This window comes from Schistocerca cancellata, chromosome 8 (assembly GCF_023864275.1).
Source record: "Schistocerca cancellata isolate TAMUIC-IGC-003103 chromosome 8, iqSchCanc2.1, whole genome shotgun sequence".
Classification (NCBI taxonomy): Eukaryota; Metazoa; Arthropoda; class Insecta; order Orthoptera; family Acrididae; genus Schistocerca; species Schistocerca cancellata.
The window spans coordinates 338948955-338975115 of NC_064633.1; the positions used below are offsets into that span (position 1 = coordinate 338948955).

Genomic DNA, 26161 nt, shown 5'->3' on the forward strand with positions numbered 1-26161 from the left:
GATGATGATTAGGACAACACAACACCCAGTTCTTGAGCCGAGAAAATCTTCGACCCAGCCGGGAATCGAATCCGGGCCCTTAGGATTGACATTCTGTCCCGCTGACATGTACGTTGGTGACGGTTGATTCGTTCTGCTGTCAGCTGATAGTGCCCGAATTGTGGGAGTGTGGGGTAGGAAATCGGCCGCGCACTTTTCACAGGAACCATTCCGGCATTTCTGACAAGAGATTTGTGGAAACAACCAAACAAGTAAAGTCGTATGGCACGATTAGCTAGAAAACTGCGAAGGGCAGGTTAGCCGCCTAATTGGGGAGGTTTTTCCTGTCGTCACGAGCACGCCCATACGATAGATCGTTTCTGCCAGTATGTCAGGCGTCACGTATATCTGTCTCACAGCGCTGACCCCCTTACAAACGCGTTACGCGGTTTCCTGACAGAGTAAAGTTTTATTTCGTGTCAGGACCCATAAGTGAAGATAAGAGCTACGTAGACGCCATCCTTGTGTTTTTGGTAGTTCATGTACGACAGATGTACATATCATGCACCTATACACTCGTCATATATTGACATATTATCTAATACAGCTTTTCTGGGTTTACCTTGGAGTTTTCGCTTTCATAACGAAAGATGTGTTGAATAAAGCGTGAACGTGGTTATCGGACTACACTGCACTGCAAACTGTTACCAGAACCTTTAATTCGAGGATCACTGAGTTGATAACGTTCGAAAGTTAAAAATTAAAATAAAAAATCTTTATCTCGCATACAAGTTCGTTGACTGTGACAACTGACTCCCAATTTGTCAATTTTCAACCTAATCTACACCTTGCTCTACGCTACGGAACTGTCTGTCGCCACAACGAAGATTTCAAGTGGGAGGAAGATGGCGCGTGGGGTGAGGTGGAGAGAGACAGTATCACACTACACTCTAGACTGAGACAGTAGATCGGGTAGAACCGGAAGAAACTACAGGCTGTTTCAGAAGGCTATAAACGGCCTTCGCAACGTGCCCAGCGGCGAAACTGATCAGACACATCATAGGAGTGTGTGTTTTTCAGTAAATGCATTAACACAGAACTAATACAATAATGTAAAACTGCAGCGTTCTTCTGGAACGACCATTTCCCAAACACTAGTACTGCTCGATCTTAAGTTTCCAGGCAGACCATAGCTTTACTGGCAGGAAGAAGTTTCTACACCAGACTGCAGCAGTTAGATTCATAAGACCCATGAAAGGCTAGATGCAGGGTTCAAGTGTCGGTCCAGTACATGCAGGGTGTTCAGCAACAGTCTGAAAATGTCGTTTGGGTGTTGTAGGGTACATTGTGCTTAAGAAAAAAATTCGACAAGTTGTGCCGTTTCTGCCTTAATTAGCGTTGAATTTAGCCAATTGGGCCATCGCGCGCGCTGTTTCTAGTGCCCTGTCAGCCACAATTAGTGACAGTTGTTCTCATAGCGTAGAGCCGTAGACGATAGCGCACGAAACTGCCCTGCCTTTCGCTCGGCTTCCATCCTTACTACCGTCCCACGCCTAATTTCTGTACTATATCTCTTGTTCGCTTTTAGGAAACCAAACGCAGAACACGTTTGGCGACGGCGTCTCTGGCGCGCTGCTTGAATTTGCGCGCGCAACGGCGTGGTTGGTTCAAATGGCTCTGAGCACTATGGGACTTAACTTTTGGGGTCATCAATCACCTAGATTTTAGAACTACTTAAACCTAACTAACCTAAAGATATCACGCACATCCATGCCCAAGGCAGGCTTCGAACCCGCGACCGCAGCGGTCGCGCGGTTCCAGACTGTAGCGCCCAGAACCGCTCGGCCACCCCGGCCGGCAGGCGTGATTGTCTAACTTCAATACTAATTAAGTCGGAAACGGCGCAACCTGTTGAATTTTTTTCTCAACAATTATTTCTCAGCTCAATGTACCCTGAAACATCCTCATGAGCTTTTCATACTTTTTCTGGGCACCCTACGTTTTTAACCTGACACTACATCTCAACAGCTTTCTGATTACAGTATGTCATTGTTTTGTATCTATAAGGAATCAAATCATAATTACGACATTACATCTCATAATTATCGTGCATATTATTTTACGGGTGAATTCAAACGAATAATTTTAACGAGTCTGCAGTAATCGTAGACACACACACACACACACACACACACACGAAACCACTCGTGTGAAACACAGCTTGCTTTATTCGTACACGATATCTTGCAAACAATAGATTTTCTGAAGGCATTGGACACTTCACCACATGTTGTCTTTTAACCAAGACACGATCACAAGGTGTGTTTTCGGAAGTGCGTGGTTGGCTCGAGATGTTTCAGTAACTTATCCAGAGCATTATATGGGCAGCAAAAGCTGCATAGAAACGAAAGTAACACGTGTGGTTTCCTCAAGGAAGCTGCGTAGGAGTTCTAATGTTCTCAGTATACATAAATGACTCCTCAGACAGGGTCATCAGCACTATAAGATTGTTCGCTGACGATCCTGTTGTGCATAAGAAACCACAGAAAGACTAGTACCGCATTTCCACTTGGCGTAATGCTTGGTAGCTCTCTTTAAATGTGGGAATTTATACTAACGTATAGAGCGTCCCATGAGGAATGGTCAGTTTTCAGGGATGTGACAGAAACGATCATTCGATGCAAAAAAGTCTAGTAAGCAAGAGCTATAAAAATGCTTACATTAAGAGCTCTGAGCCCTTGTTCAGAAGAGGATATGTGTTTCGCAGTAGCGAAGATAAACAAGTGCCTCTAGCTGTTGATGTATGCATTTTAGAGGCCGTGTGTACTAGACTTCTTTGTTTCGAATGATCGTTCCTGCCACATCCCTTAATATTGTCCATTCCTTCTGGGACACCCTGTATAAAGGGGAAATGTTCTTTCCAAAGATAGCGAAGAGATATTGGCCAATTTACTTTAAATTTTTACACGATATTCTAATAAACGTTCTGACGAGCATAGTCTATACAGGATGATTCCGTAAGAACGTGCAAAACTGCAACGGGACATAGAGGATGCTCCTCTGAATAATTTGAGGTAGGGAATCTGGGATTGGAGAAGCTATCGTAAGGAGATATGGAAGTGAACTTATCTACCGCTTTGCCTACTATTACTGTTTTCCAGTTTATTTACAACTAACATCGGTACAAGTTTACACGTGCTGTGCTGTTTATTTACATGTACATTCTTTATTTCCTGCAAGGAAACAAGGGAACCAGGCCTGATTACTAGGAACTCATGATGCAGGTTCTGTTTACTTAACTTGTGCATTAGGTTGCCCTGTTGTATCGTATTTATATTTACCGTGACAGAACGTGCTACGAATCGACAGACCCGTTCATTACTCGGTGCTATTCACAGATGTACAGTACAATATGACAGAGCAGTATCGGTACAGATTCCCAGAACTCACTGACATGCACATGTGTATGTGAAAGTACGTTGCAGTGCTCTCGCTACTGAAAGGCTGTGCAGGGAACGATTTCCTAACAAGCATCATTCGTCACGACGATTATTTATTTCTCTCGATCGACGAACACGGGAGACTGGTTCGTTGCAAAGAAGAAACGGATGAGTTGGCAAAAAGAGGACCGCCTACACACCCGATTTTGAAGGGGAGGATTTGGAGCGTGTTCCAACAGGCACCACTACAAGTACTCGTCGTATTGCACGTGAATGCGCGCTGCACATAAAAGTGTGTGGCGAGTGCTCCACGAGCAATTACGCCCATATCACCCACAACGAGTCCATGCAATGACTTTGCACCAAGGGTCGCATTATGTCAGTGGTTGCTCCAACAACGGCTTGATCGACCAGATTTCCTCCAGATCGTGCTGTTCACTGACGAGTCTTAATTTGATCGTGATGGTGTTTCGAACAGCAGGAACAGCCATGTGTGGGATTAGGAAAACCCTCACGCTGTAGTAGAGTCACAGCATCAAGTACGTTTTGCTGTCAAATCCGGGCCGTCCGCGCGGGGTAAGTTGGTTGAAGTTAGATTAAGTAGTGTGTAAGCCTAGGGAGCGATGACCTCAGCAGTTTGGTCCCATAGAACTTACCATAATTTCCAAATTTTTTTACCCGGGCCAGCATTGTAGGCGACAATCTCATTGGTCACTATCTTCTACCTGGCGTCTGAACGGCCACCTGAACTTCAGATTCGTGCAGAGCTCTACCTGAGTTATTGGAGAACGTGAGGATGTGGACACAACTGATGGAGCACCGCCTCACTTCAATGTGGATGTTCGCAGCCATCTCAATGTTGTATTTCCTGGTCGCTGGATTGGAAGGCGAGGTCTTATTCCATGACCTGCGAGGTCACCTGACCAGAATCTCCTTGATTATTTCCTCTGTTGATATCTAAACTCACTTGTGTATGAGACCCCAATGAATACGGAGAGCCGGCAATTGTGGCCGAGCGGTTCTAGGCGCTTCAGTCTGGAACCGCGCTGCTGCTACGGTCGCAGGTTCGAATCCTGTCTTGGGCGAGGATGTGTGTGCTGCCCTTAGGTTAGTTAGGTTTAAGTAGTTCTAAGTCTAGGGGACTGATGACCTCAGATGTTAAGTCCCATGGTGCTTAGAGCCATTTGAACCATTTTTTGAATACGGAGATGGAATTAGTTGCCAGAGTTGTAGCTGCCCCTGTTGTGACTCGAAACACACCAGAGGTATTTGTCAGAGTGCGTCAGAATCTTGTTCGCCGATGTCATGCTTGCATTGAGGTTGATGGCCGTCAGTTTCAGCACATTATTTAAGGTACAGTACAAATGGTACATTCATTGTGTCAGTGATGGTATCTGCATTAAACTGTTCAAATGGTTCAAATGGCTCTGAGAACTATGGGGCTTAACATCTGAGGTCATCAGTCCCCTAGAACTCAGAACTACTTAAACCTAACCAACCTAAGGACAACAACACATCCATGCCCGAGGGAGGATTCGAACTTGCGACGGTAGCGGTCGCGCGGTTCCAGACTGTAGCGCCTAGAACCGCTCGGCGACTTCGGCCGGCCATTAAACTGTAACTAATGTAAATAAAAAAAAGTACACAGTAATGTTATTTTATTCCTATTATCTCCTTAAGCTGGCTTCTAAGACCCCAGGTTCCCTACGTCAAATTGTTCAGTGGAGCATACAATGTGTACCGTTAAAATTTTGTACGCTTTTATGGAAACACCTTGTGTACTTTTTAACACAAAATGTCCTAGAAATGTTGCGACGGACTTCGAGGGGTTGTAGAGGGTGTCTTGAGGAACAAGACGTGGATAGGATTCCGTATCCGGCAACGTCATTCAGCGACACTACAGACGTTGAAATCACAGGCGCTGGCACATGCCACTAGGCCATCCCGTTGGCACCAAACGTGACTTCGTTCACTGACGGGCGGCGAGCGAAACGTCTGGCAATGATCGCTGTTAACTGCTACGATCGCCAGTGGTGAATATGAAGCTAGCTACTGCTCAGAAAGGCGTAATCTCCCCTAAATGCTATGCTCTGTTGCCTCGGTGGATGACGGTTTCGGGCACAAGTTTACGAGGGGCATTTGAAAAGTATGTGCAAAACTAGTCACGTGTTTGGTGTAAACCTTTTTTATTTTTCGACATAGTCTCCTTTTAGACTTATACACTTCGTCCAACGCTGTTCTAATTTGTTGATCCCTTCCGAATAATAGGAATTGTCCAAGTCTGCAAAATAGCTATTAGTTGCTGCAATCACCTCCTCGTTTGAATAAAATCTTTGTCCCGCCAGCAATTTGTTCAAATTGGGGAGCACATAGTAGTCCGAGGGAGCCAAGTCTGGAGAGTAGGGGGCATGTGAAACGAGTTGGAATCCTATTTCCAATAATTTTGAGACCGCAACTGCTGAGGTGTGTGCTGGTGCATTGTCATGATGAGAAAAGGACATTTTTGCGGTCCAATCGCCAGCGTTTTTCTTGCAGCTCGGTTTTCAAACGGTCCAATTACGATGAATAATATGCACCTGTAATAGTCTTACCCTTTTCCAGATAGTCGATGAGGATTATCCCTCGCGAATCCCAAAAGACGATCGCCACAACCTTTCCGGCCGAAGCAATGGTCTTCGCCTTTTTTGGTGCAGGCTCTCCCTTGGTAACCCATTGTTTAGATTGCTGTTTGGTATAGTAATGTATCCATGTGTCGTCCACAGTGACGAAACGACGCTTAAAGTCCTGCAGATTCTTCCTGAACAGCTGCAAACCATCCTTTCAACACTTCACACAATTCCGTTTTTGGTCAATCATAAGCAATCGCGCTACCCATCTTGCGGATAGCTTTCTCATGTCCAAATGTTTGTGCAAAATATTATGTACCCTTCATTCGAGATGCCCATAGCACTAGCAATCTCACGCACCTTAACTCTCTTGTGGTCCATCATCATATCATGGATTTTATCAATGATTTCTGAAGTCGTAACCTCCACAGGGGGTCCAGAACGTTCAGCATCACTTGTGCCTATAATGGTCACTCCGAAAATTTTGAAACGACTTATAAACTGTTCTAATCGAAGGCGGAGGGTCACCGTAATGTTTATCAAGCTTCTCTTTACTCTCCTGAGGCGTTTGCCTTTCATAAAGTAATGTTTAATCGCCACACGAAATTCTTTTTCGTCCATTTATTGACAATCAATCGACTTTCTTGATTGACACGAGTGCCAAACACAAATAAATAGACCAATATGGCTGAAACTTGGTGTGCATTCTTTCCAAAGATGCTACTAACTAAACATGACCTCGATACGTGCCGGTGGTGCCATCTCTCGGACTTCGCACGGACTTTTCAAACGCCCCTCTTACATCCGCAGTTTACTTTTCTCTTGGAAACCTCAATGTTTTCGGTGTGCAGGAGAAAAATAGATTGGGTTTGGAAATCTGTGTCCGAAATCGTCAACCACCGAGGCAACAGAGCATTGGAGCAATCGGCACAACAGCTAGCTCCGTCTTCTCCATTGGCGATTATAGAAATCAGTCGTGATTACTGAATAACAAACAACATTGCAAGATATTTCGCCTACGGTCTATCAACGTACAAAGCCATATTTTGCCGAAGAGGTGGCCTATAACTTGGGCGTTCTGTAGCATTGCTGGATGTCGTGTCCGGAAAGAAGTCTCTATCTCTATTTGTTCCTCATGACATCTACAGCCCCTCGAAGATTGTCACAACATTTCTGGAACACCCTGTTACATGATAATTAAATACAATATCGACAGCGGAAACGTTGTTAGCAAAAATTTCGAGAAGTTCTTGACCGATATATTTCAAATTTTATAGGCTATTCTATTAAACATTCGACTGACACGGGCGTAAAATATAAAAAAATAAAATTAATATACAACTCTTCTGTTAAAATGCTATGCAGTGTGGCGAAAAAGAGTGGTTTATTTTCCTTTCCCACAGTCGGTTTAAACTACAAAAGCACGACATTTAAACCATTAGACAATTTGTTTCTCCCATACATATAGTTTCTCGGCGTACATAATTTTAAACAAAAATTTATACATATTAACGTGCTTCTTTGTTTTCTTCCTCGCAGTCAGTTTTAGCTATGAAAGTAGGGCATTTTAAAAATTAGACAAATTTTTCTCATTGTCAGTTGTACACTGTCCTTTCCAGAATTGGTAGTTCACAAATGCAGTTCATACTCTTACCATAGAGTATCCAAAAAACGAAAAATGTTGGGTATTCTGAAGTTTTGTAATTGTGTTGTGAACAAAAATTTAAAAATCCCTAAAAACAATAAAAACCGAAAACCAAAACAATGGAGTTTTTTGTTCACATTCTTTATGATTTATTTTGATTTCGAGTTACATACCATCAAAGTCTACGAAGTCACAACAAGGGGCCGAAGTTCGCGTGCTGACACCATTCCCAGGAATACTACACATTACGACGTACATCAAATTCAGATACCTTTTTAGCTCTTGCGAAACACTGCCAGAGTCGCTTGTGTAAGATAATATCTTTAATCAAGAGGAAAGAGTAATGACTAACATTTTGAGGGAAGGACAAAGCAATCAAAAATAATTTCTTAAAATTAAAAAAAATTTTAAAAGTCTTTTAATTGCCTAGATCGCATACATACATAGAAATAAAATAATTTTATTTGTCAACACAACCATCCTCAGACCATGCCCGTATGGAAAGTTCAGTTGAACAAGGACTGGATGTGCCAGTGACAGTCACACAATGCAATAACTTGCACTTGTGTGAGAGGCAAGTCCAATGAAAAGTTTTGTTTGTAACTGCACAAAAAAGAGACTGGTTCTACACCAATAGCAATAAAATCGTAATCAAACGTAAAAAATGCGAATGTCATCGTTACAGCATGTAATATGTCGATAGCAAATAAAATGTTTCTTTGTCCATTAGAACTAATGTCACTATTAGCCATTTATAGCCCTAACACAGTTTTACTGAACAATAGTTTCGACAGACTCCTACAGAAACATGACATCCAGTGTGTTTCGATCCCTTCAACTAAAATAAAAAGTTTTATTTTCAGTGTTGAAGACGGTCTTGTGTATCGCACAACGAGACCTGTATTGTGGTGCAAACACCAAGCTTGTGGGATAGGATAATTAAGGAGTCTATCGAAAAAAGTTTGTCAGAAAACTTAATAAACGGGGACGCGGCTTTCAATTTAAATAACGCTTGGGGTCCGGCATTCAGTATACAGGGTGAGTCAAGAGGAAAGACACATGCTTTGAGGGATGATAGTATCATTGATTCGAAACAAACTTCGTATGGGCATATGCCCTACTGCGAATAGTTTCCGAGAGAGAAAACATTTAACGTACATTACTGTTTATTTTCTGCATTCTTCAAACACTACCATTGTTTACAATGTACCACAGTAGTAAATCGGACGGTGAGACGAACAATTTGGTGCAGAACACTTGTGATCCATCGAGTCGGAAAGTTACCTCAAATTAGTCTACAAACACCTTCCCAAGCTACAGCGCATGCGAGCCGCCCGAGATTTTCAGTATTCCCACGCTCTCTACGCGCAAGCTATCAGTCCTAGAGAAAAAATGAGCAGGACCTTTTTTGTAGGGAATTTAATTTAGTTTAATAATTGTAATTCGACACGTTTTCGGTGGAGTGTGCAGCTTTCGAGTTATTCGACGAAAACGTACAAAAATGATACTAAATTTGTTCTATCTCGTAAAACATTCAGATAAGGCATATGCATACGAAGTTTTCTGTTCAAAATCAGTATCAGCACTCAAAGTATGTACCTTTCCTTTTTAAATCTCGCCGGCCACCACGTCCACTAGAGCTGGAAGACGCTGAGAGAATCTGTGGTTCACGGAATATGAAACACAAAAGAGGATCAAAAGACGTAGAGGGAGTCTGCATTCGAACTCGGTTATCAAATAGCGGCGCGAGACCAACAATAGTCCTACATATAAAAGCAAACCCCATGGCACCTGAAAAAGACGCCTGTGTCGGTCTTCGAATTACTATGCGTAAAATCGAAACAACTATTTAGTAGCACACCCCGGACCACACTATTAGGGAAAAGAAAACTAATAATACAGGTACGATGTACCGTCTGACATGCACAGTACAGTGGCTTACAGGTGCCGATCCTAGAGGAGGGGCAGGGGGAGGGGGTGGGGGGAGTAACACCACGCTGTCAACAAATCGTTACGATTATACTGAAACATTTTATATATAAGATAAGTGCATAGCTCCGTAGCGTTTTTGTTTTGTTTGGTAGTAATCCGGTTGCTATTGGTTTACTTATCGATTGCCATTTTTTATTTGTAGTTCACTGTTGCTATTTCAGTTTGCATATTGTGCTTTTGTCATTTGGAGATAGTGAGTGGAGCTCTGGACGCTGGAAAATGGAGTCGGAAGAAAGTGGAGAAATCGGAACATTTCCGACATATTCTTCTTAGAGTTCAGTGGAGGAGTGACAACAGCCGAGGCAACCAGAAACGTTTGCGCCGGGCATGAGGATAATACCATTGTACAGAGCACGGCAAGAAAAAGTTTTTCTCGTTTTAAGGAGGATCGTTTTGACATTAGCGACTCTCCGTGTTCAGGAAGAACTTCGGGGCTTGACAGATATATGTTTAAAGGCACTAACCTCCGATGATGCATGTCACTGTACTGGAGAACTCGCAAATGTGATCATTCTACCATCGTGCGACATTTGCACGCAACGGGGAAGGTTCAAAAAGAGGATGTATAGGTATCGCTTGCTCTTAGCCAATATCACAAAAAATCAGTGGCTGGTCATAAGTGTGTCTCAGCTTGCTCGCCGTCAGTTGACTCATGAACAACACTGACCGTTCCTATCTGTATCGTTGGCGTGTCTTTACGCTAACATGTGGTGTCTTTATGCAAATATAAGGAAGAGAAGGGAATGGTAGAGCCCAAACAAAGCAGCGACTCCCCCTACAAAGACCTGTGCGATCCACGAAAGATAATGTTGTGCAACCTAGTGGAACAGCGGCTGTGTGGTGAACTACGAATTGCTTCCCCGAGGTGTAACCACCTCTGTTGACATTTATTGTCAATAACTGAGACATCTTGCAGACGCAGTCCAAGAACAACGACCAGTAAAACTGAGTAAAGTGATACTACTCCACAATAACTCCTGCCTGCGTTCTGCTAGTATGACAAAAAATACTATATCGGAGTTGGATTATTCACCTGGTCTGGCGAACACAGATTTTCACCTTGTCCACTCTCTATCGAACTACCTTCAAGGAACTTCCTTCCAGATTAAAATGAGACCCTAACATTGCTCGACGAGTTTTCGCCTTAAAACCACGTGATTTCTCCCCAGTCGCGGGATCGAAAAGTAGCACCAGCCCTGGCAAACTGCTGTAAATAGTGAAGAAGTGTATGTTATTGATGATAAGGTCTCTTTTTTGTTTATTAAACTTATAGAAAAACGCTACTAACCTATGCACCAGCCCAATACTTTATTTTTATTATATTCTAGAGACCTGTGGTATGTTAGTTGTGGGTGTAACCGTAAATTATATGTGGGTGGGTAGGATTGTGGCAGGGATACAGTAAAATACTGTCCCCCTGCCCCAGAACCGAACCCTGAATCCTCCCCTGGTGGCTTGTAGAATATGTAGATGTGGAATCCCCTCCCCCCGCACCCCCACCCCCATGCTCACCTCATCGCATCCCCTCTTTCACCCGTCATCCGCAAAGCTGGCTGGTGGTACACATATAACGACGTGATTGTTCACGGGACGTTAAATGCGAAAAAAAGAAGCACGGAGCGGCGTTTAGAATCGAAAGAAGAAACCAGTGCTTGCGGTAATCAAGAGACGGCGGGGTTGGGCGGGCTTTGTTGTGGCGTCAGGCACACTTGCACGCTACGGCCGCTGGGCATGCGCCGCGCCGCGCCACTTAATGAAGCGGAGAGGGGTGTCGTAGGGCAGTGAGGCGCGCTCCCCGCTCAGATGGTTAGCCGTCTGACCACCGCCGTGCGGCATCTGTTCGCGGCCAGCGTTCACGAGGCCGCGCCAGTATCAACGGTGTACTGCGCGCGGCCCGACTCCAGTTCCTCCCCGTGGCGCGCCGGTGGGCGTGGCGACGCCGCCGGCGGCGCTGGTGGTGGGGGGGAAGTGGAGGGGGCCGCCCGAGGACCGGGGGAGGGGATGGCAGGGCGGGAAGATGACAGCACCGGCCGCCAGCGCCGGCCCGGCGTCGCGTCGCCTTCTTTTGTTGGCGGCGGCCGCGCGTCGTAAAGCCGCAGCCGCGGCGTCGCCGGCCCAGGCGGCGGCGGCGTCCGGCCAGCGGCGTCGCGCGGCGCGGCGTGGTGAAGCGTCGCGACGCGGCGCTGGCGTCGCGCCTCAGCGCGGGCGCCGGCCGAGCGGGATTGGTTCCGGGCGGCGCGTCGGCCGGAATGGCGGGCGGCGCGGATTGCTATCGATTGGCGGCGCCGCGCGCATCGCTCCGGTCGACCACGGCCGCCGATATCCCCGATAAGCGGACAGCGCGTCGCCGCCGGCGCTGCGCCACCTCTCAGTGCTGACCGCTCGCCTCTTGCCGCACCCGTACATTCTGGAGTAAACAAACCTCTCCTCCCGGTACACAATCGCCGATGCCTAAGACGCGCAGAGCCTGGGCACAGTCAGAACGTGGGGTTCCCCTCCCTGTCCCCGGATCTCGCCCCTCACCCCTCCCCCTCTCACACTTTGCCCCTTCCACTTCCCAAGGAGTACCACCCCTACTTCATCCTCCCTTAAATGAGAACTGTGTCGAACGCGTCTTCTTTCCTGCTCAGTTACCATCGTCACGCCGATGAGAAAACCATTAGGGAAGAAACATCACAACATATTCTTATCTAATTTTAATTCATTTTAATCCTCGTATTTGATCGCAGCGGTACATCATTTTACTATCCATTTTGATATGGCAGTATATAGAAAAGTATGTGGAATAAATCCATTGTGGCGACATCAGTTAAAATCAAATGCGGAATTGGAGTAACTGTTTGTATTCCATGGACTGTTTTTATACGTCAATGTTCAGATCTGAAATTGATAATAAACTGATATATGTTTGCGATCATCCTCTGGGTGTAAAGAAAATTAAAGTTGACTTTTCTGGGATTTCAGTATCTCTTCTTTGATGGCTCAACTCGTATGACATTCCTTCCGAAGAAAATAGGCATATCTTGCTGTGGACAGCAATTTATATTGTCTTATATGTAATCTCTCTATCGTCGTGTGCTACGGCATCACGAAGATAGCCAGCCGTAATAAATATTATTATGTGGAAGATTGCAAATTTCTTAATGCTCTAATGTAGTCATGTTTGTCATTGATGTAACACACATTCCAGCATATTCATTCATAAGCATACTGGGGAAACGTGCCACACCTATCAGAGTATGGTGAAAAGTAATGCCTCCTAATTTTTTTATGTGAAAACTCTTAAAAAGTACTCCGTCTTCAGGCCACGAGTGGCCTACCGGGACCATCCGACCGCCGTGTCATCCTCGTGGAGGATGCGGATAGGTGGGGCGTGGGGTCAGCACCCTGCTCTCCCGGTCGTTATGATGGTATTCTTGACTACTAATCGGTCGAGTAGCTCTTCAATTGGCTGGGTGCACACCGAAAAATGGCAACAGCGCATGGCGACCTCGATGGTCACCCATCCAAGTGCCGACCACGCCCGACAGCGCTTAACTGCGGTGATCGCACGGGAACCGGTGTATCCACTGCGGCAAGCCCGTTGCCGGTCATGTTCTGGGCATAACGAAAATTGAAGTTGACTTTTCTTGGATTTCAGTATATCTTCTTCGATGACTCAACTCGTATGACATCCCTTCCTATGAAAATAAATATATCTTGCTATGGACAACAATTTATATTGTCTTGTATTTAATCTCGCTATCGTCGTCTGCTATGGCATTACGGAGACAGCCAGCCGTAATAAATTTTATTATATGGAAGATTGTAAATTTCCTAATGCTCTAATTTAGTCATGTTCGTCATTGATGTAACATACATTCCAGCATATACATTCATAAGCGTACTGGGGAAACGTGCCACATCTGTGAGAGTGTGCTGAAAAGTAATGCCTCCGAATTTTGTATGTGAAAACTCATTAAATAAAACTAATGTTACGAACATTCTTCACCTTTATTCTTCATATCTACATATTTGCAGCCGTCTGAGTCAGAGGCCTTCGAATTGCAGCGTGTAACATGGCGAGGTGTAACGTTAGTATGTTGGTCCGTCGGAAACAGTCTGCTGTAATAGAATTCAAATTTCGGAGAGTTCGTCCTGATATGGGGCACACTTTCCTTCAGCAAGACAAAGACAGATCACAGCCCAGCGCTGCGACATCCGACGCCTTCGGTTCACTGTCTTCGATCATCCCTTCTTTACAGTCCCAACCTCATCCCATCCGATTTTCATCTGTTTACAAAACTTAAACAACGCCTTCGAAGACTTCACTTTGACAGTCATGAAGCGGTGCAAACGGAGCTGAGTTTGTGGTTCCGTCAATGAAGTCAAACATTCAACAGTGGCGATATCTCAGAAGAATCCGACCCACCTTACATTTCAAGGCGGTGGCTTACTCTGTACTGTTAATGAATGAAATAAATAAAAAGTGACGGTATCATCAAACTGGTCTCTCGTTGGGAGAAATGTGATGATGCTGAGAAATAAGTATGTAGACGTGAAGAATAGAGTTGTAGAATGTCAGTAACGTTTTGTTTAAAAAGCCTTGAGAGATACACGGAAAATATTAGTAGGCACTGCTTTTCAGCATGCCCTCGTGTATCGATTCAACGAAGTACATCCGTGAATGGCTAGAAGATAACCACTGGTATCTTGCCATACCATTTTACCAAGTCCGTAAATCACGTAAAGTTATGCGAAAAGTTTTGTATGTGACACACTGGAGTTCCAAACTGACTGTGGAGCGTACCAGTCAAAACCGCTTTCCTCCACTTAGCTGTGTTTATTTTTTTAATATATTTGTAGTCGAACTCGAAGCAATTACGTCTTCATCTTGGAGCACTCTTCCATTGTTATCGACCTGGTATAACACTGCAAGTGTATCCTGTTATCGCAACCAAGTCTTATAGTTACCACATTAGAGAATGCTGGGGTGCATTACCAGAATACACTCGTCACTATATAAACTGCTCGAATAACAGGAAATGTACTCGCAGCTACAAATATGAACCACCACGGGGTGTATATTGGAATGACACAACAAAAATTTGTGCAAGACCGGGACTCGAACCCGGATTTCCGACTTTAAGCGAGCGGTCGCCTTATCCGCTTCGTCTATCCGTACACGAATGATAGCCGGACCCAAATTTCAGTTTGTCGTTGTCCATGTGTCGCAATCTGCACTCGTTGGTTACGTGTATTCCCGTCCAGAAAGGACATTTTTATTGAGAGCTGAGGGCCTGGTACTGCCGAATAAATGCAAAACAGCAGTGCCTGTGTTATTAGGAATCATGTAGCAATCCTGCTTCAGACAGCCACGCATATCGTACTTCTTAATAACATAGGCATTGCTGTTTCGCATTCGTGCTCAGGAACGTTTTGCCCCACTCTCACCAAATGGTTCAAATGGCTCTGAGCACTATGGGACTCAACATCTTAGGTCATAAGTCCCCTAGAACTTAGAACTACTTAAACCTAACTAACCTAAGGACATCACACACACCCATGCCCGAGGCAGGATTCGAACCTGCGACCGTAGCAGTCCCGCGGTTCCGGACTGCAGCGCCAGAACCGCTAGACCACCGCGGCCGGCCAGAGTGCATTGTCTCCAACTGTTAACCTGACAGGGTACCTTGTACATACTATTCAGTCTGTCAGCATACCTCGAAGAATATTTCAAAATTTGGAGGGAGACCACTCGGCAAATGGATTTTTGTACTTTTTTTAACATTTATGGTCTTCTTATCTCAACTATTTGTAGTCCAGGTTTCACATCAGTACAAGGATACAAACCAGACAAACGCCATCAGAAAACATTACCGAAGACTTACACTTATATTCCATGTTAGATACCTCTTTTCCGAACTTCCTTTCTTGCTATTGCCATTCTGCATTTTGTATGGTCTCTATTTTGTCGGTCGTCGTTTATTTTACTATCCGAATAGCCAAATTTGTTGACAACATGTAGTTTCTCATTTCCTAATCTAATTCCCTCACCATCGAATACGTTCCCTTACTCCTGTTTCACTTTTATTGATACTCATCTTATAATCTATTTTCTACAAATTATCCATTCTGTTTAGCTGCTCTACCGAGTCCTTTGCCGTCTGTAGCAGAATTCCTCTTTCATTGTCCGCCCCCGGTAGCTGAGTGGCGCGGGAGTGATTCAGGGATGGGAGGGGGGAGGCATCGCGGCCAGGCCTCGGGTACCGACCCCTGCCCGCCTTGTCTCCACCTGCTCGTAACTGACCACTCTACTAAAAAAAAGTGGTCAGCGTTTGAGCTTCATAAGACGAACCTGTATGAGGCTACAGTTTGACTTCCGTTCAAATGTTCATTTTTGTAGTACGAGTGTAAAATCTGTGATATTAAAAAAAAAAAAAAAGTGGTCAGCGCGTAGAATGTCAATCCTAGGGGCCCGGGTTAGATTCCCGGTTGGGCTGGAGATTTTCTCCGCTAAGGGACTTGGTGTTGTGTTGTCCTAATCATCGTCATTTCATACCCACCGACGCCCAAGACGCCGAAATCGAAAGACTTGCACCCGATGAACGGTCTACCCAACGCGAAGCCCTAGTCACACGTCACACAACATGTACATTTTTACTGTTTTATTAGCAAATCTGAAAGTTTTTAACTTCTGCTCCGTAAACCATTTCTCTTTCCAAATTTCCCCTTGTTTTATTTTGCTGCTTGCTCAATCTACAGATTGAATAACATAAGAGCTGCTATCCTGTCTCACTCCCTTCTCAATTACTGCTTCCCTTTCATATCTTTACATTCTTACATCTGCAGACTAGTTTCATCTTTCGCTCCCTGTCGTGTTTACTCCCGCTATGTTCAGAATTCCACAAACTCAGTGACGCACTTCCTGCACGTTTCGCAACAGTCCGCGCTACGAAAGGTGGTTTTTCAGGTTTCTGACAGATCGTCAATTAATGTGACTCAACAGTGTCTCATAACGCTGTCTACATGTCCAGTTACTGGTTTACATTAGCTGAGACGAGTTACTGATACACTATGTGATCAAAAGTATCCGGACACACCCAAAAACATACGTTTTTCATATTAGGTGCATTGTGCTGCCAGGTACTCCATATCAGGAATCTCAGTAGTCATTAGACATAGAATGGGCGCTCCGCGAAACTCACGTACTTCGAACGTGGTCAGGTGATTGGGTGTCACTTGTGTCATATGTCTGTACGCGAGATTTCCACACTCCTAAACATCCCTAGGTCCACTGCTTCCGATGTGATAGTGAAGTGGAAACGTGAAGGGACACGTACAGCACAAAAGCGTACAGACTGACCTCGTCTGGTGACTGACAGAGACCGCCAACAGTTGAAGAGGGTCGTAATGTGTAATAGTCAGACATCTATCCAGACTATCACACAGGAATTCCAAACTATCACTATCCACTGCAAGTACTATGACAGTTAGGCAGGAGGTGTGAAAAGTTGGAATTCATGGTCGAGCGGCTGCTCTTAAGCCACACATCACGCCGGTAAATGCCAAACGACGCCTCGCTTGGTGTAAGGAGCGTAAACATTGGACGACTGAACAGTTGAAAAATGTTGTGTGGAGTAACGAATCACTGTACACTATGTGGCGATCCGATGGCAGGGTGTGGGTAGGGCGAATGCCCGGTGAACGTCATCTGCCACATTGGAAACAGTGGACCTAGGGATGTTTAGGAGTGTGGAAATCTCTCGTACAGACATATGACACAAGTGACACCCAATCACCTAACCACGTTCGAAGTACGTGAGTTTCGCGGAGCGCCCATTCTATGTCTAATGACTACTGAGGTTCCTGATATGGAGTACCTGGCAGTAGGTGGCAACACAATGCACCTAATTTGAAAAACGTATGTTTTTGGGTGTGTCCGGATACTTTTGATCACATAGTGTATCAGTAACTCGTCTCAGCTAATGTAAACCAGTAACTGGACATGTAGACAGCGTTATGAGACACTGTTGAGTCACATTAATTGACGATCTGTCAGAAACCTGAAAAACCACCTTTCGTAGCGCGGACTGTTGCGAAACGTGCAGGAGGTGCGTCACTGAATTTGTGGAATTCTGAACATAGCGGGAGTAAACACGACAGGGAGCGAAAGATGAAACTAGTCTGCAGATGTAAGAATGTAAAGATATGAAAGGGAAGCAGTAATTGAGAAGGGAGTGAGACAGGATAGCAACTCTTATGTTATTCAATCTGTAGATTGAGCAAGCAGTAAAATAAAACAAGGGGAAATTTGGAAAGAGAAATGTAGTGCCAACAGTAAAATTCGGAGGCGGTGGTGTTACGGTGTGGTCGTGTTTTTCATGGAGGGGGCTTGCACCCCTGTTGTTTTGCGTAGCATTATCACAGAGCAGGCCTCCGTTGATGTTTTAAGCATCTTTTTGCTTCCCACCTTTGAAGAGCAATTCGGCGATGGCGATTGCATCTTTCAACACAATCGAACACCTGTTCGTAATGCACGACTTGTGGCGGAGTGGTTACTCGAGAAATAACATCCCTGTAATGGACTGGCCTGCACAGATTCCTGACCTGAATTCGATAGAACACCTTTGGGATGATTTGGAACACCGGCTTCGTGCCAGGCCTCACCGACCGACATCGATACCTCTCCTCAGTGCAGCACTCCGTGAAGAATGGGCTGCCACTCCCCAAGAAACCTTCGAGCACCTGATTGAACGTATGCCTACGAGAGTGGAAGGTGTCATCAAGGCTAAGGGTGTGTCAACATCATATTGAATTCCAGCATTACCGGTGGAGGGCGCCACAAACTTGTAAGTCATTTTCAGCCAGGTGTCCGAATACGTTCGATCACATAGTGTATATTTCCTGTTAACAACGCTCAGAAAGTAATAGTGCTTGTTTGCGAGAGTAATTGTTGTTATCGTGGAGATTTTTTTCTAGGTTTACTGCCTCCGTGCTCTGCTTAGAAAGGCATCGCACAGATTCGCCCCTATTAGATTGGCGGTGCTCGTCTCTAGTGTTGTATAATCACGTCGAGGCTGTACCCAGCAGTGAATGGACGTCTTAAATAATGAAAAACGAATCGACCGCAGCGGTGAGTGGCTGGCGAGAGCGGGTGCCGGCTCGCCGAGGGCAGCTCCCCCTGGCGGCGCATCCCCACACGCCGCCGCGCCGCGCCGCGCCGCTCCCCTCGACAGATAACTGCTCCGCGCACCCGCCTCCCTGCCGCTGCAGCCGCGCTCGTCCACAACCAGCTAAACACTGCGCAGCCCGGCATTTCTGCATTCGAACGGTGAATGATGGAGGGTACAACGTTCACGAATCTATAGGCATAATATGTATGAAGCCTGTTCAGAAAAATAGGGAATTTTTGCTTTTTGAGAAGAACCATACGAGGGGGGACCCAAAAATAAACGGAATTACTTTCTAAAAAGCATATACTTCATTGTTTTCAAATACAATCTTAATCTCCTTCGAAGTACTCTCCATTAGCTTAATAAACTTGTCGAAACCTTCATTCCATTTGAAGCACCTTTTAAATTCGTCCTCTTTGATACCTGCTAGCACTTTCATGACATTGCGTTTTACGTCTTCCACATCCGCAAAACGCTTCCCTCTCAAGTCACTTTTCATCCTCGGGAAATGGAAGAAGTCCGAGGGTGCTAAATCCGGCGAATAGGGCGCGTGGGCCAAGTAGTCGTCTTCGTTGAGGCCAAAAACTGGCGAACGCTGAGAGCCGTGTGTGCGGGAGCGTTGTCGTGATGCAGGTTCCACACGCCAGAATCCCACAAAGCCGGACATTTTCGCGACAATCTTCTGCGAAGCCGTTTGATAACCTCCAAATAGAAATGTTGGTTTACTGTCTGGTTTTCAGGGACAAATTCAGTGTGTACAATCCCTTTGATGTCAAAAAAACAAATCAACATCGTTTACACATTCGATTTCACTTGTCGAGCTTTTTTTGGTCGAGGTGAACCAGGTGACTTCCATTGTGATGACTGTTGTTTACTTTCTGGATCGTACCCGTAGCACCACGACTCATCGCCTGTAATGATTTTGTTGAAAAAATGTGGATCATCTTTGAACGCGGCCTTCATTTCCAGACAGGCCTGAACGCGACGATCCCTTTGGTCTCCGGTAAGAAGCTTCGGCACGAATTTTGCTGCCATTCTTCGCATCCCCAAATCGATGGTCAAGATGCGCTGAACTGAGCTCCAGGAGAACCCGGGCAAGTTCTCGAGTTGGTCGATTGTCCTGCGTCGATCTTCACTGATGAGATCACGGATTTTGTCGCTGTTGTCTTCGCTTCGAGCAGTTGGAGGTCGACCGGAATGGGGCTGATCTTCAACCACCATTTCTCCCTTTTTAAACCGAGAAAACCATTCGTACACTTGCGTTTTACTAAGAGCATGGTCTTTGTAGGCTGTCTGAATCATCGCAACAGTTTCTGCTGCGTTCTTGCCGAGCAAGAAACAAAACTTCACTGCCGCACGTTGTTCGTAAGAACTAGCCATTTCCTCGTGTCACGTCTGCACTGTATGCACACTCAAAGAACTGCCAAAGAAACCACACTTCTCACGGTTGGGTGGCGCCGCGTGGCAAAACGACTCAGCAGAGATCCTACTACAACCCTCTGGCGGCGCAACCTGCTACTACAAGTACACGATGTGCTTCATTACGATTCCGGTTACTTTTGGGTCCCCCCTCGTATTTTTAATTATTCGTCTAGAGCATGGATACTCAACATTTTTCACCTGCCACCCACTTTTGTGGCTCTGTTAGGTGTAAAATTTTCTAACCCTCTTCTCAGAGAGATCACAGTTCGTAGCGATAGACGGTAAATCATCGAGTAGAACAGAAGTGATATCTGGCGTCCCGCAAGGTAGTGTCATAGGCCCTCTGCTGTTCCTCATTTATATAAATGTTCTAGGTGATAATCGGAGCAGCCCCCTCAGATTGTTTGCAGAAGATGCTGTAATTTACCGTCTAGTAAAATCATCAGACGATCATTCCAATTACAAAATGATCTAGAGAGAATTTCTGTATGGAGCGAAAAGTGGCAATTCGCACTAAACAAAGAAAAGAGCGAGGTCATCCACATGGGTACTAAAAGAAATCCGATAAATTTTGGGCCGGCCGCTGTGGCCTAGCGGTTCTAGGCGCTTCAGTCCGGAACGGCGCTGCAGCTACGGTCGCAGGTTCGAATCCTGCCTCGGGCATGGATGTGTATGATGTCCTTAGGTTAGTTAGGTTTAAGTAGTTCTGAGTCTAGGGGACTGATGACCTTAGATGTTAAGTCCCATAGTGCTTAGAGCCATTTGAACCATTTTTTGATAAATTTTGGGTATACGATAAATCACACAAATCTAAGGGTTGCCAATCCGGCTTAATACCTAGGAATTACAATTACGAGCAGCTTAAATTGGAAAGACCACATAGATAATATTGTGGGAAAGTCGAAACAAAGACTGCGCTTTGTTGGCAGAACACTTTGAAGATGCGACAAACCCCTCTAAAGAGACAGCCTATATTACACTCGTCTGTCCTCTGCTGGAATATTGCTGCGCGGCATGGGATCCTTACGAGGTAGGATTGACGAGGACATCGAAAAAGTGCAAAGAAGGGCAGCTCGTTTCGTGTTATCGCGCAATAGGGGTGAGAGTGTCACTGATATGACACGCGAGTTGGGGTGGCAGTCACTGAAACAAAGGCGGTTTTCTTTGCGGCGAGATCTATTTACGAAATTTCAATCACCGACTTTCTCTTCAGAATGCGTAAATATTTTGTTGACACCCACCTACATAGGGAGAAATGATCATCATAAAATAAGAGAAATCAGAGCTCGAACGGAAAGATTTAATTGTTTCTTTTTCCTACGCGCCATTCGAGAGTGGAATGGTGGAGAAGTAGTATGAAAATGGTTCGATGAACCCTCTGCCAGGCACTTAAGTGTGAATTGCAGAGTAACCATGTAGATGTAGTTGTAGATGTAGAAGTTTTCTCAGTAAAGGTGATTTATAAACTAGGAAAGTAACTTTATCTTACAAAGTATACACTGTGATGACAAAAGCGAATGGACAGTGATAGGTACATATACAGATGGCGGTAGTATTGCCTACACAGGGTATCAAAGGGCAGTGCATTGGCGGAGGTGTCATAGGTACTCAGGTGATACATGTAAACCATTTTCCGAAGCTTGCATGATGATAATCAACAGAGTTTGAACGCGGAGTGATAGGTGGAACTGGACGCATGGGACATTCCATTTCCGAAATCGTTAGGGAATTCAGTATTCCGGTATCTACAGTGTCAAGGATGTGCCGAGAATACCACATTTGAGGCATTACCGCTCACCACGGAGAGGGCAGTAGCCGACAGTCTTCACTATACCACCGAGAACAGATGCGTTTGCGTGGAGTTGTCAGAGCTAGCAGACAAGCAACACTGCGTGAAACAGCCTCAGAAATCTATGTAGGACGCACGACAAACGTATCGGTTAGAACAGTGCGGTTAAGTTTTCCCTTAATGGGCTACGGCAGCAGGCCACAGACGCGAGCGCCTTTGCTAAGAGCACGACATCGCTTGCAGCGCCTCTCCTGGGCTCGTGACCATAGACGACTGGAAAACTGTGGTGCGATCAGATGAGTCCCGATTTCATTTTGTAAGAGCTGATGGTATCGTTCCAGTGTGGTGCAGCCATGAGCCCAAGTTGCAAACAAGACCTTGCGCAAGCTGGCGGTAGCTCCATAATGATGTGGGCTGTGTTTATATGTAGTGGACACGGTCCTCTGTTCTAACTGAACCGACCATCGACTGGAAATGGTTATGTTCTGCTGCTTGGAAACCATTTGCAGCTGTTCATGGACTTTGTGTTACCAAACAAGGATGAAAATGTCACCGGGCCACAGTTGTTCGTAATTGGTTTGAAGAACATTCTGGACAGTTTGAGCGAGTGATATGGCCATGCAGATCGAACATTTATGAGGTATAATCGAGAGGTCAGTCCGTTCACAAAATTCTGAATCGGCAACACTTTCAGTTACGGACCGCTATAGAGGCGGCATGGCTCAATATTTCTGCAGGGGACTTCTGTAAGTAGGCTGTTTATGTTTTCTTATCGGCAACGTTACGTAGCGCTCGGTGAAAATCACTGGCTGTGCTGTGTGCAGTCTGTGGCTAGTTTGCATTGTTGTCTGCCATTGTAGTGTTGGGCAGCTGGATGTGAACAGCGCGTAGCGTTGCGCAGTTGGAGGTGAACCGCCAGCAGTGGTGGATGTGGGGAGAGAGATGGCGGAGTTTTGAAATTTGTAAGACTGGATGTCAATTATGAATATTAAGGTAAATACATTGTTTGTTCTCTATTAAAATCTTTCATTTGCTAACTATGCCTACTAGTAGTTAGTGCCTTCCGTAGTTTGAATCTGTTATTTAGCTGGCAGTAGTGGCGCTCGCTGTATTGCTGTAGCTTGAGTAACGAAGATTTATGTGAGGTAAGTGATTTGTGAAAGGTATAGGTTAATGTTAGTCAGGGCCATTCTTTTGTAGGGATTATTGAAAGTCAAGATTGCGTTGCGCTAGAAATATTGTGTGTCAGTTTAAGCACAGTCATTTATAATTGTTCTAAGGGGACGTTTCAAAACAACAGCTGCCTGTGTTGCTTGCAAGAACAGGAAAAGAATATGTAACAAAGCTGCGGATTAGAATATCGTACCTACAAATAACTTAATAAAAGACAAATAGAAAAAAAGGAGTATGATGTTACCAATAATGTTAACTAGCACACTCCAAAATAAAAGCAGCAAGATAACAGTCTTTGGACATCTGGGTAGGGATATGAATTCAAATAAATACAAATATCAACAACAGAAATGTACAGATGTGTCAGTTTAAGCATGTTGCGCTAGAAATATTGTGTGTCAGTTTAAGCACAGTCATGTATAATATTTCTAAGGGGACGTTTCACTTCCAACAACTTGTTGAGTCCAAGCCACGTCGAGTTACTGCACTACGCCTGGCAAAAGGACGTCCGACACGATATTGGGAGGTATCTCATTGTTTTTGTTGACCCCCAGTATAACCGAGAGCGCTAACGCGCTGCTTCCTGGACTCGGGTAGGCGCGCCGGTCCCGGATCGAATCCGCCCGGCGGATTAACGACGACGGCCGGTATGCCGGCCAGCCTGGATGTGGTTTTCAGGCGGTTTTCCACATCCTCCTAGGTGAATACCGGGCTAGTCCCCACGTCCCGCCTCAGTTACACGGCTCGCAGACATTTGAAACACTATTTCACGATTTACACTAGACGCAGACAGCTGGGGTACACTGATTCCGTCCCGGGGTGGCGGCAGGAAGGGCATCCGGCCACCCCTTAAACATTCACCATGCCAAATCCGTACTTAACCCTGCTGACCCTGCGTACAATGCGGGATAAAGGCAGTAGCCATAGAAGAAAGAATCCCACGACTTTTGTTACCTCAGTGTCTGAAGCAGAGCTACAGCAAGTTGAAGCATAATGTAATGATTGGGTCCAAATAATTTATGTTAAAATTTTACGAAAATCCAGTGGAAATGTTTTTAAAATCCGCTACTGCCTACCGCCCCTCATGAACCATGGAACCTTTACTAATGAGTGGTAGAGACCAGGTTGACTATCACTCGTATACAGCAATCTTTTCCCTTGAAAATAGTCCTCACTAGATATTAAGTATTTAAAGCAGAGGTTTTTCCAATGCCCGAAACATTAATGGAAAAATGGTTCAAATGGCTCTAAGCACTATGGGTCTTAACATCTGAGGTCATCAGTCCCCTAGAATTAGAACTACTTAAACCTAACTAACCTAAGGACATCACACACATCCATGCCCGAGGCAGGATTCGAATCTGCAACCGTAACAGCAGCGCGGTTCCGGACTGAAGCGCCTAGAACCGCTCGGCCACAGCGGCCGGCAAACATTAATGGCACTCGATCATAGGGGCGGTTTTTAGTTCTCACGGAGATGAGTTTTCAATCGCATCTAGGCTTGTAAAACGATGGTATTATAAGGTTTGCTTTAATTTTGCGAATGGAAAAAAGTCACATGGTACCACGTCTGGCAAATATGGAGCCTAAGGCATAATTACAGAATTTTTTTTTTTTGATAAAAATTCACGGTCGTGCAACGAAGTGTGAGCAAGGGCATGTGCAGTGGGCTAAACAACAAAACGTTTCATCATTTTTCAGATTTCTTCGTGCTAAATGCGTTCAATTAGTATGTTATTTCTTTATTGATGTCAGCAGCTCGTGGTCTTGCGGTAGCGTTCTCGCTTCCCGGGTTCGATTCCCGGCGGGGTCAGGGATTTTCCCTGCTTCGAGACGACTGGGTGTTGTTGTGTCATCATCACCATTCATACCCATTACGGTCGGAGGAAGGCAATGGCAAACCACCTCAGCTAGGACCTCGCCTAGTCGGCGGTGCGGGTCTCTCGCATCGTTGCCTACGCTCCTCGGAGTATGGGACCTCATCATCATCTTTATTGACATATCTTGTGGCTACAAATCACAGTGAAATGCGGCGTTAATAACTTTGGCGATCAAGAATTTTTCCACTGGGACATTTGAGCCCTAGTTTCGACGTCATATCCGTAAGCCCATGTTTCATCACCTGTTATGACACATTTCACTCCGCATTGCTGCTGAATCACTCTAGCAACTCCTGTGAAATTTGCATTCGCCGCTGTATTTGGAACAAATTTTGCACTCATAAGTTTCATACCAAAAATATATGTGAAAAATGCGCTCATTGGTATGTCAGCATCATCAGCGACCTCTCTGAGTGCGATTCGGCCATCGGTCATAATCCGTTCTCTCCGTTTTTCCATGATTTCATCAGCTGATAATATTCCGAGGCACCCAGGACGCTTGTCATCTTCAGTCTTTCCCAGATGTGTGAGTGGTTCGAAGAATTTTTAAGTAATGGGGCCCAACACGTTGTCCTCGGCCTGCAAGTGTGATAAGGCTGCTCTTATTCTCTACAGGATGATTTCGTAATGCAAGGATTTACCTAAATGTATCAATATGAGATGAGGGACCCTGGCCTGGAAATGACGGATTTGAAATTTGTAAGGGAAAGTCGTTCTGACAGCTCTGAAGTGGAATATGTGTATCGGTACTGTTGTTGTTAAGACAGTGGGATGGGATATGTTTGTGAAACATATCCCACTTGTTCTTTTTCGACGCATGTGATTCCAATATGGCGGAGCCCCGCCTCACTTTCGACTAATAGTTTGTGAGCACCTGGCTCACACATTCCCTGAAAAGCGGTTAGGCAGAGGAGATCCTATGTCGTGGCCTGCACGTTCAGCTTATCTCACACCACTAGAATTCTTCTTGTGGACTCATGCTAAAAGTATTGTGTACGAGACGCCTTTCGAGACTGAAGGGTATATCTTACCAAGATTTCTCCCTTCTTCCGACACTGTTCAAACGACCCCGGAGAGTTT

The 26161-nt window shown here is 45.2% G+C and overlaps 1 protein-coding gene and 1 pseudogene across 1 annotated transcript in view; both read right to left on the reverse strand.

Annotated features, from left to right (window-relative positions):
* Window positions 1-11515: 11515 nt before the first annotated feature.
* Window positions 11516-26161, reverse strand: part of LOC126095557 (atherin-like) — a 60630-nt gene continuing 45984 nt past the window's right edge. Inside the window, exon 2 of the mRNA XM_049910335.1 lies at window positions 11516-11931. Coding sequence (XP_049766292.1) covers window positions 11516-11931 — 416 coding nt within the window. The remainder of the gene's footprint in view (window positions 11932-26161) is intronic.
* Window positions 13133-13250, reverse strand: LOC126096041 (5S ribosomal RNA; annotated as a pseudogene).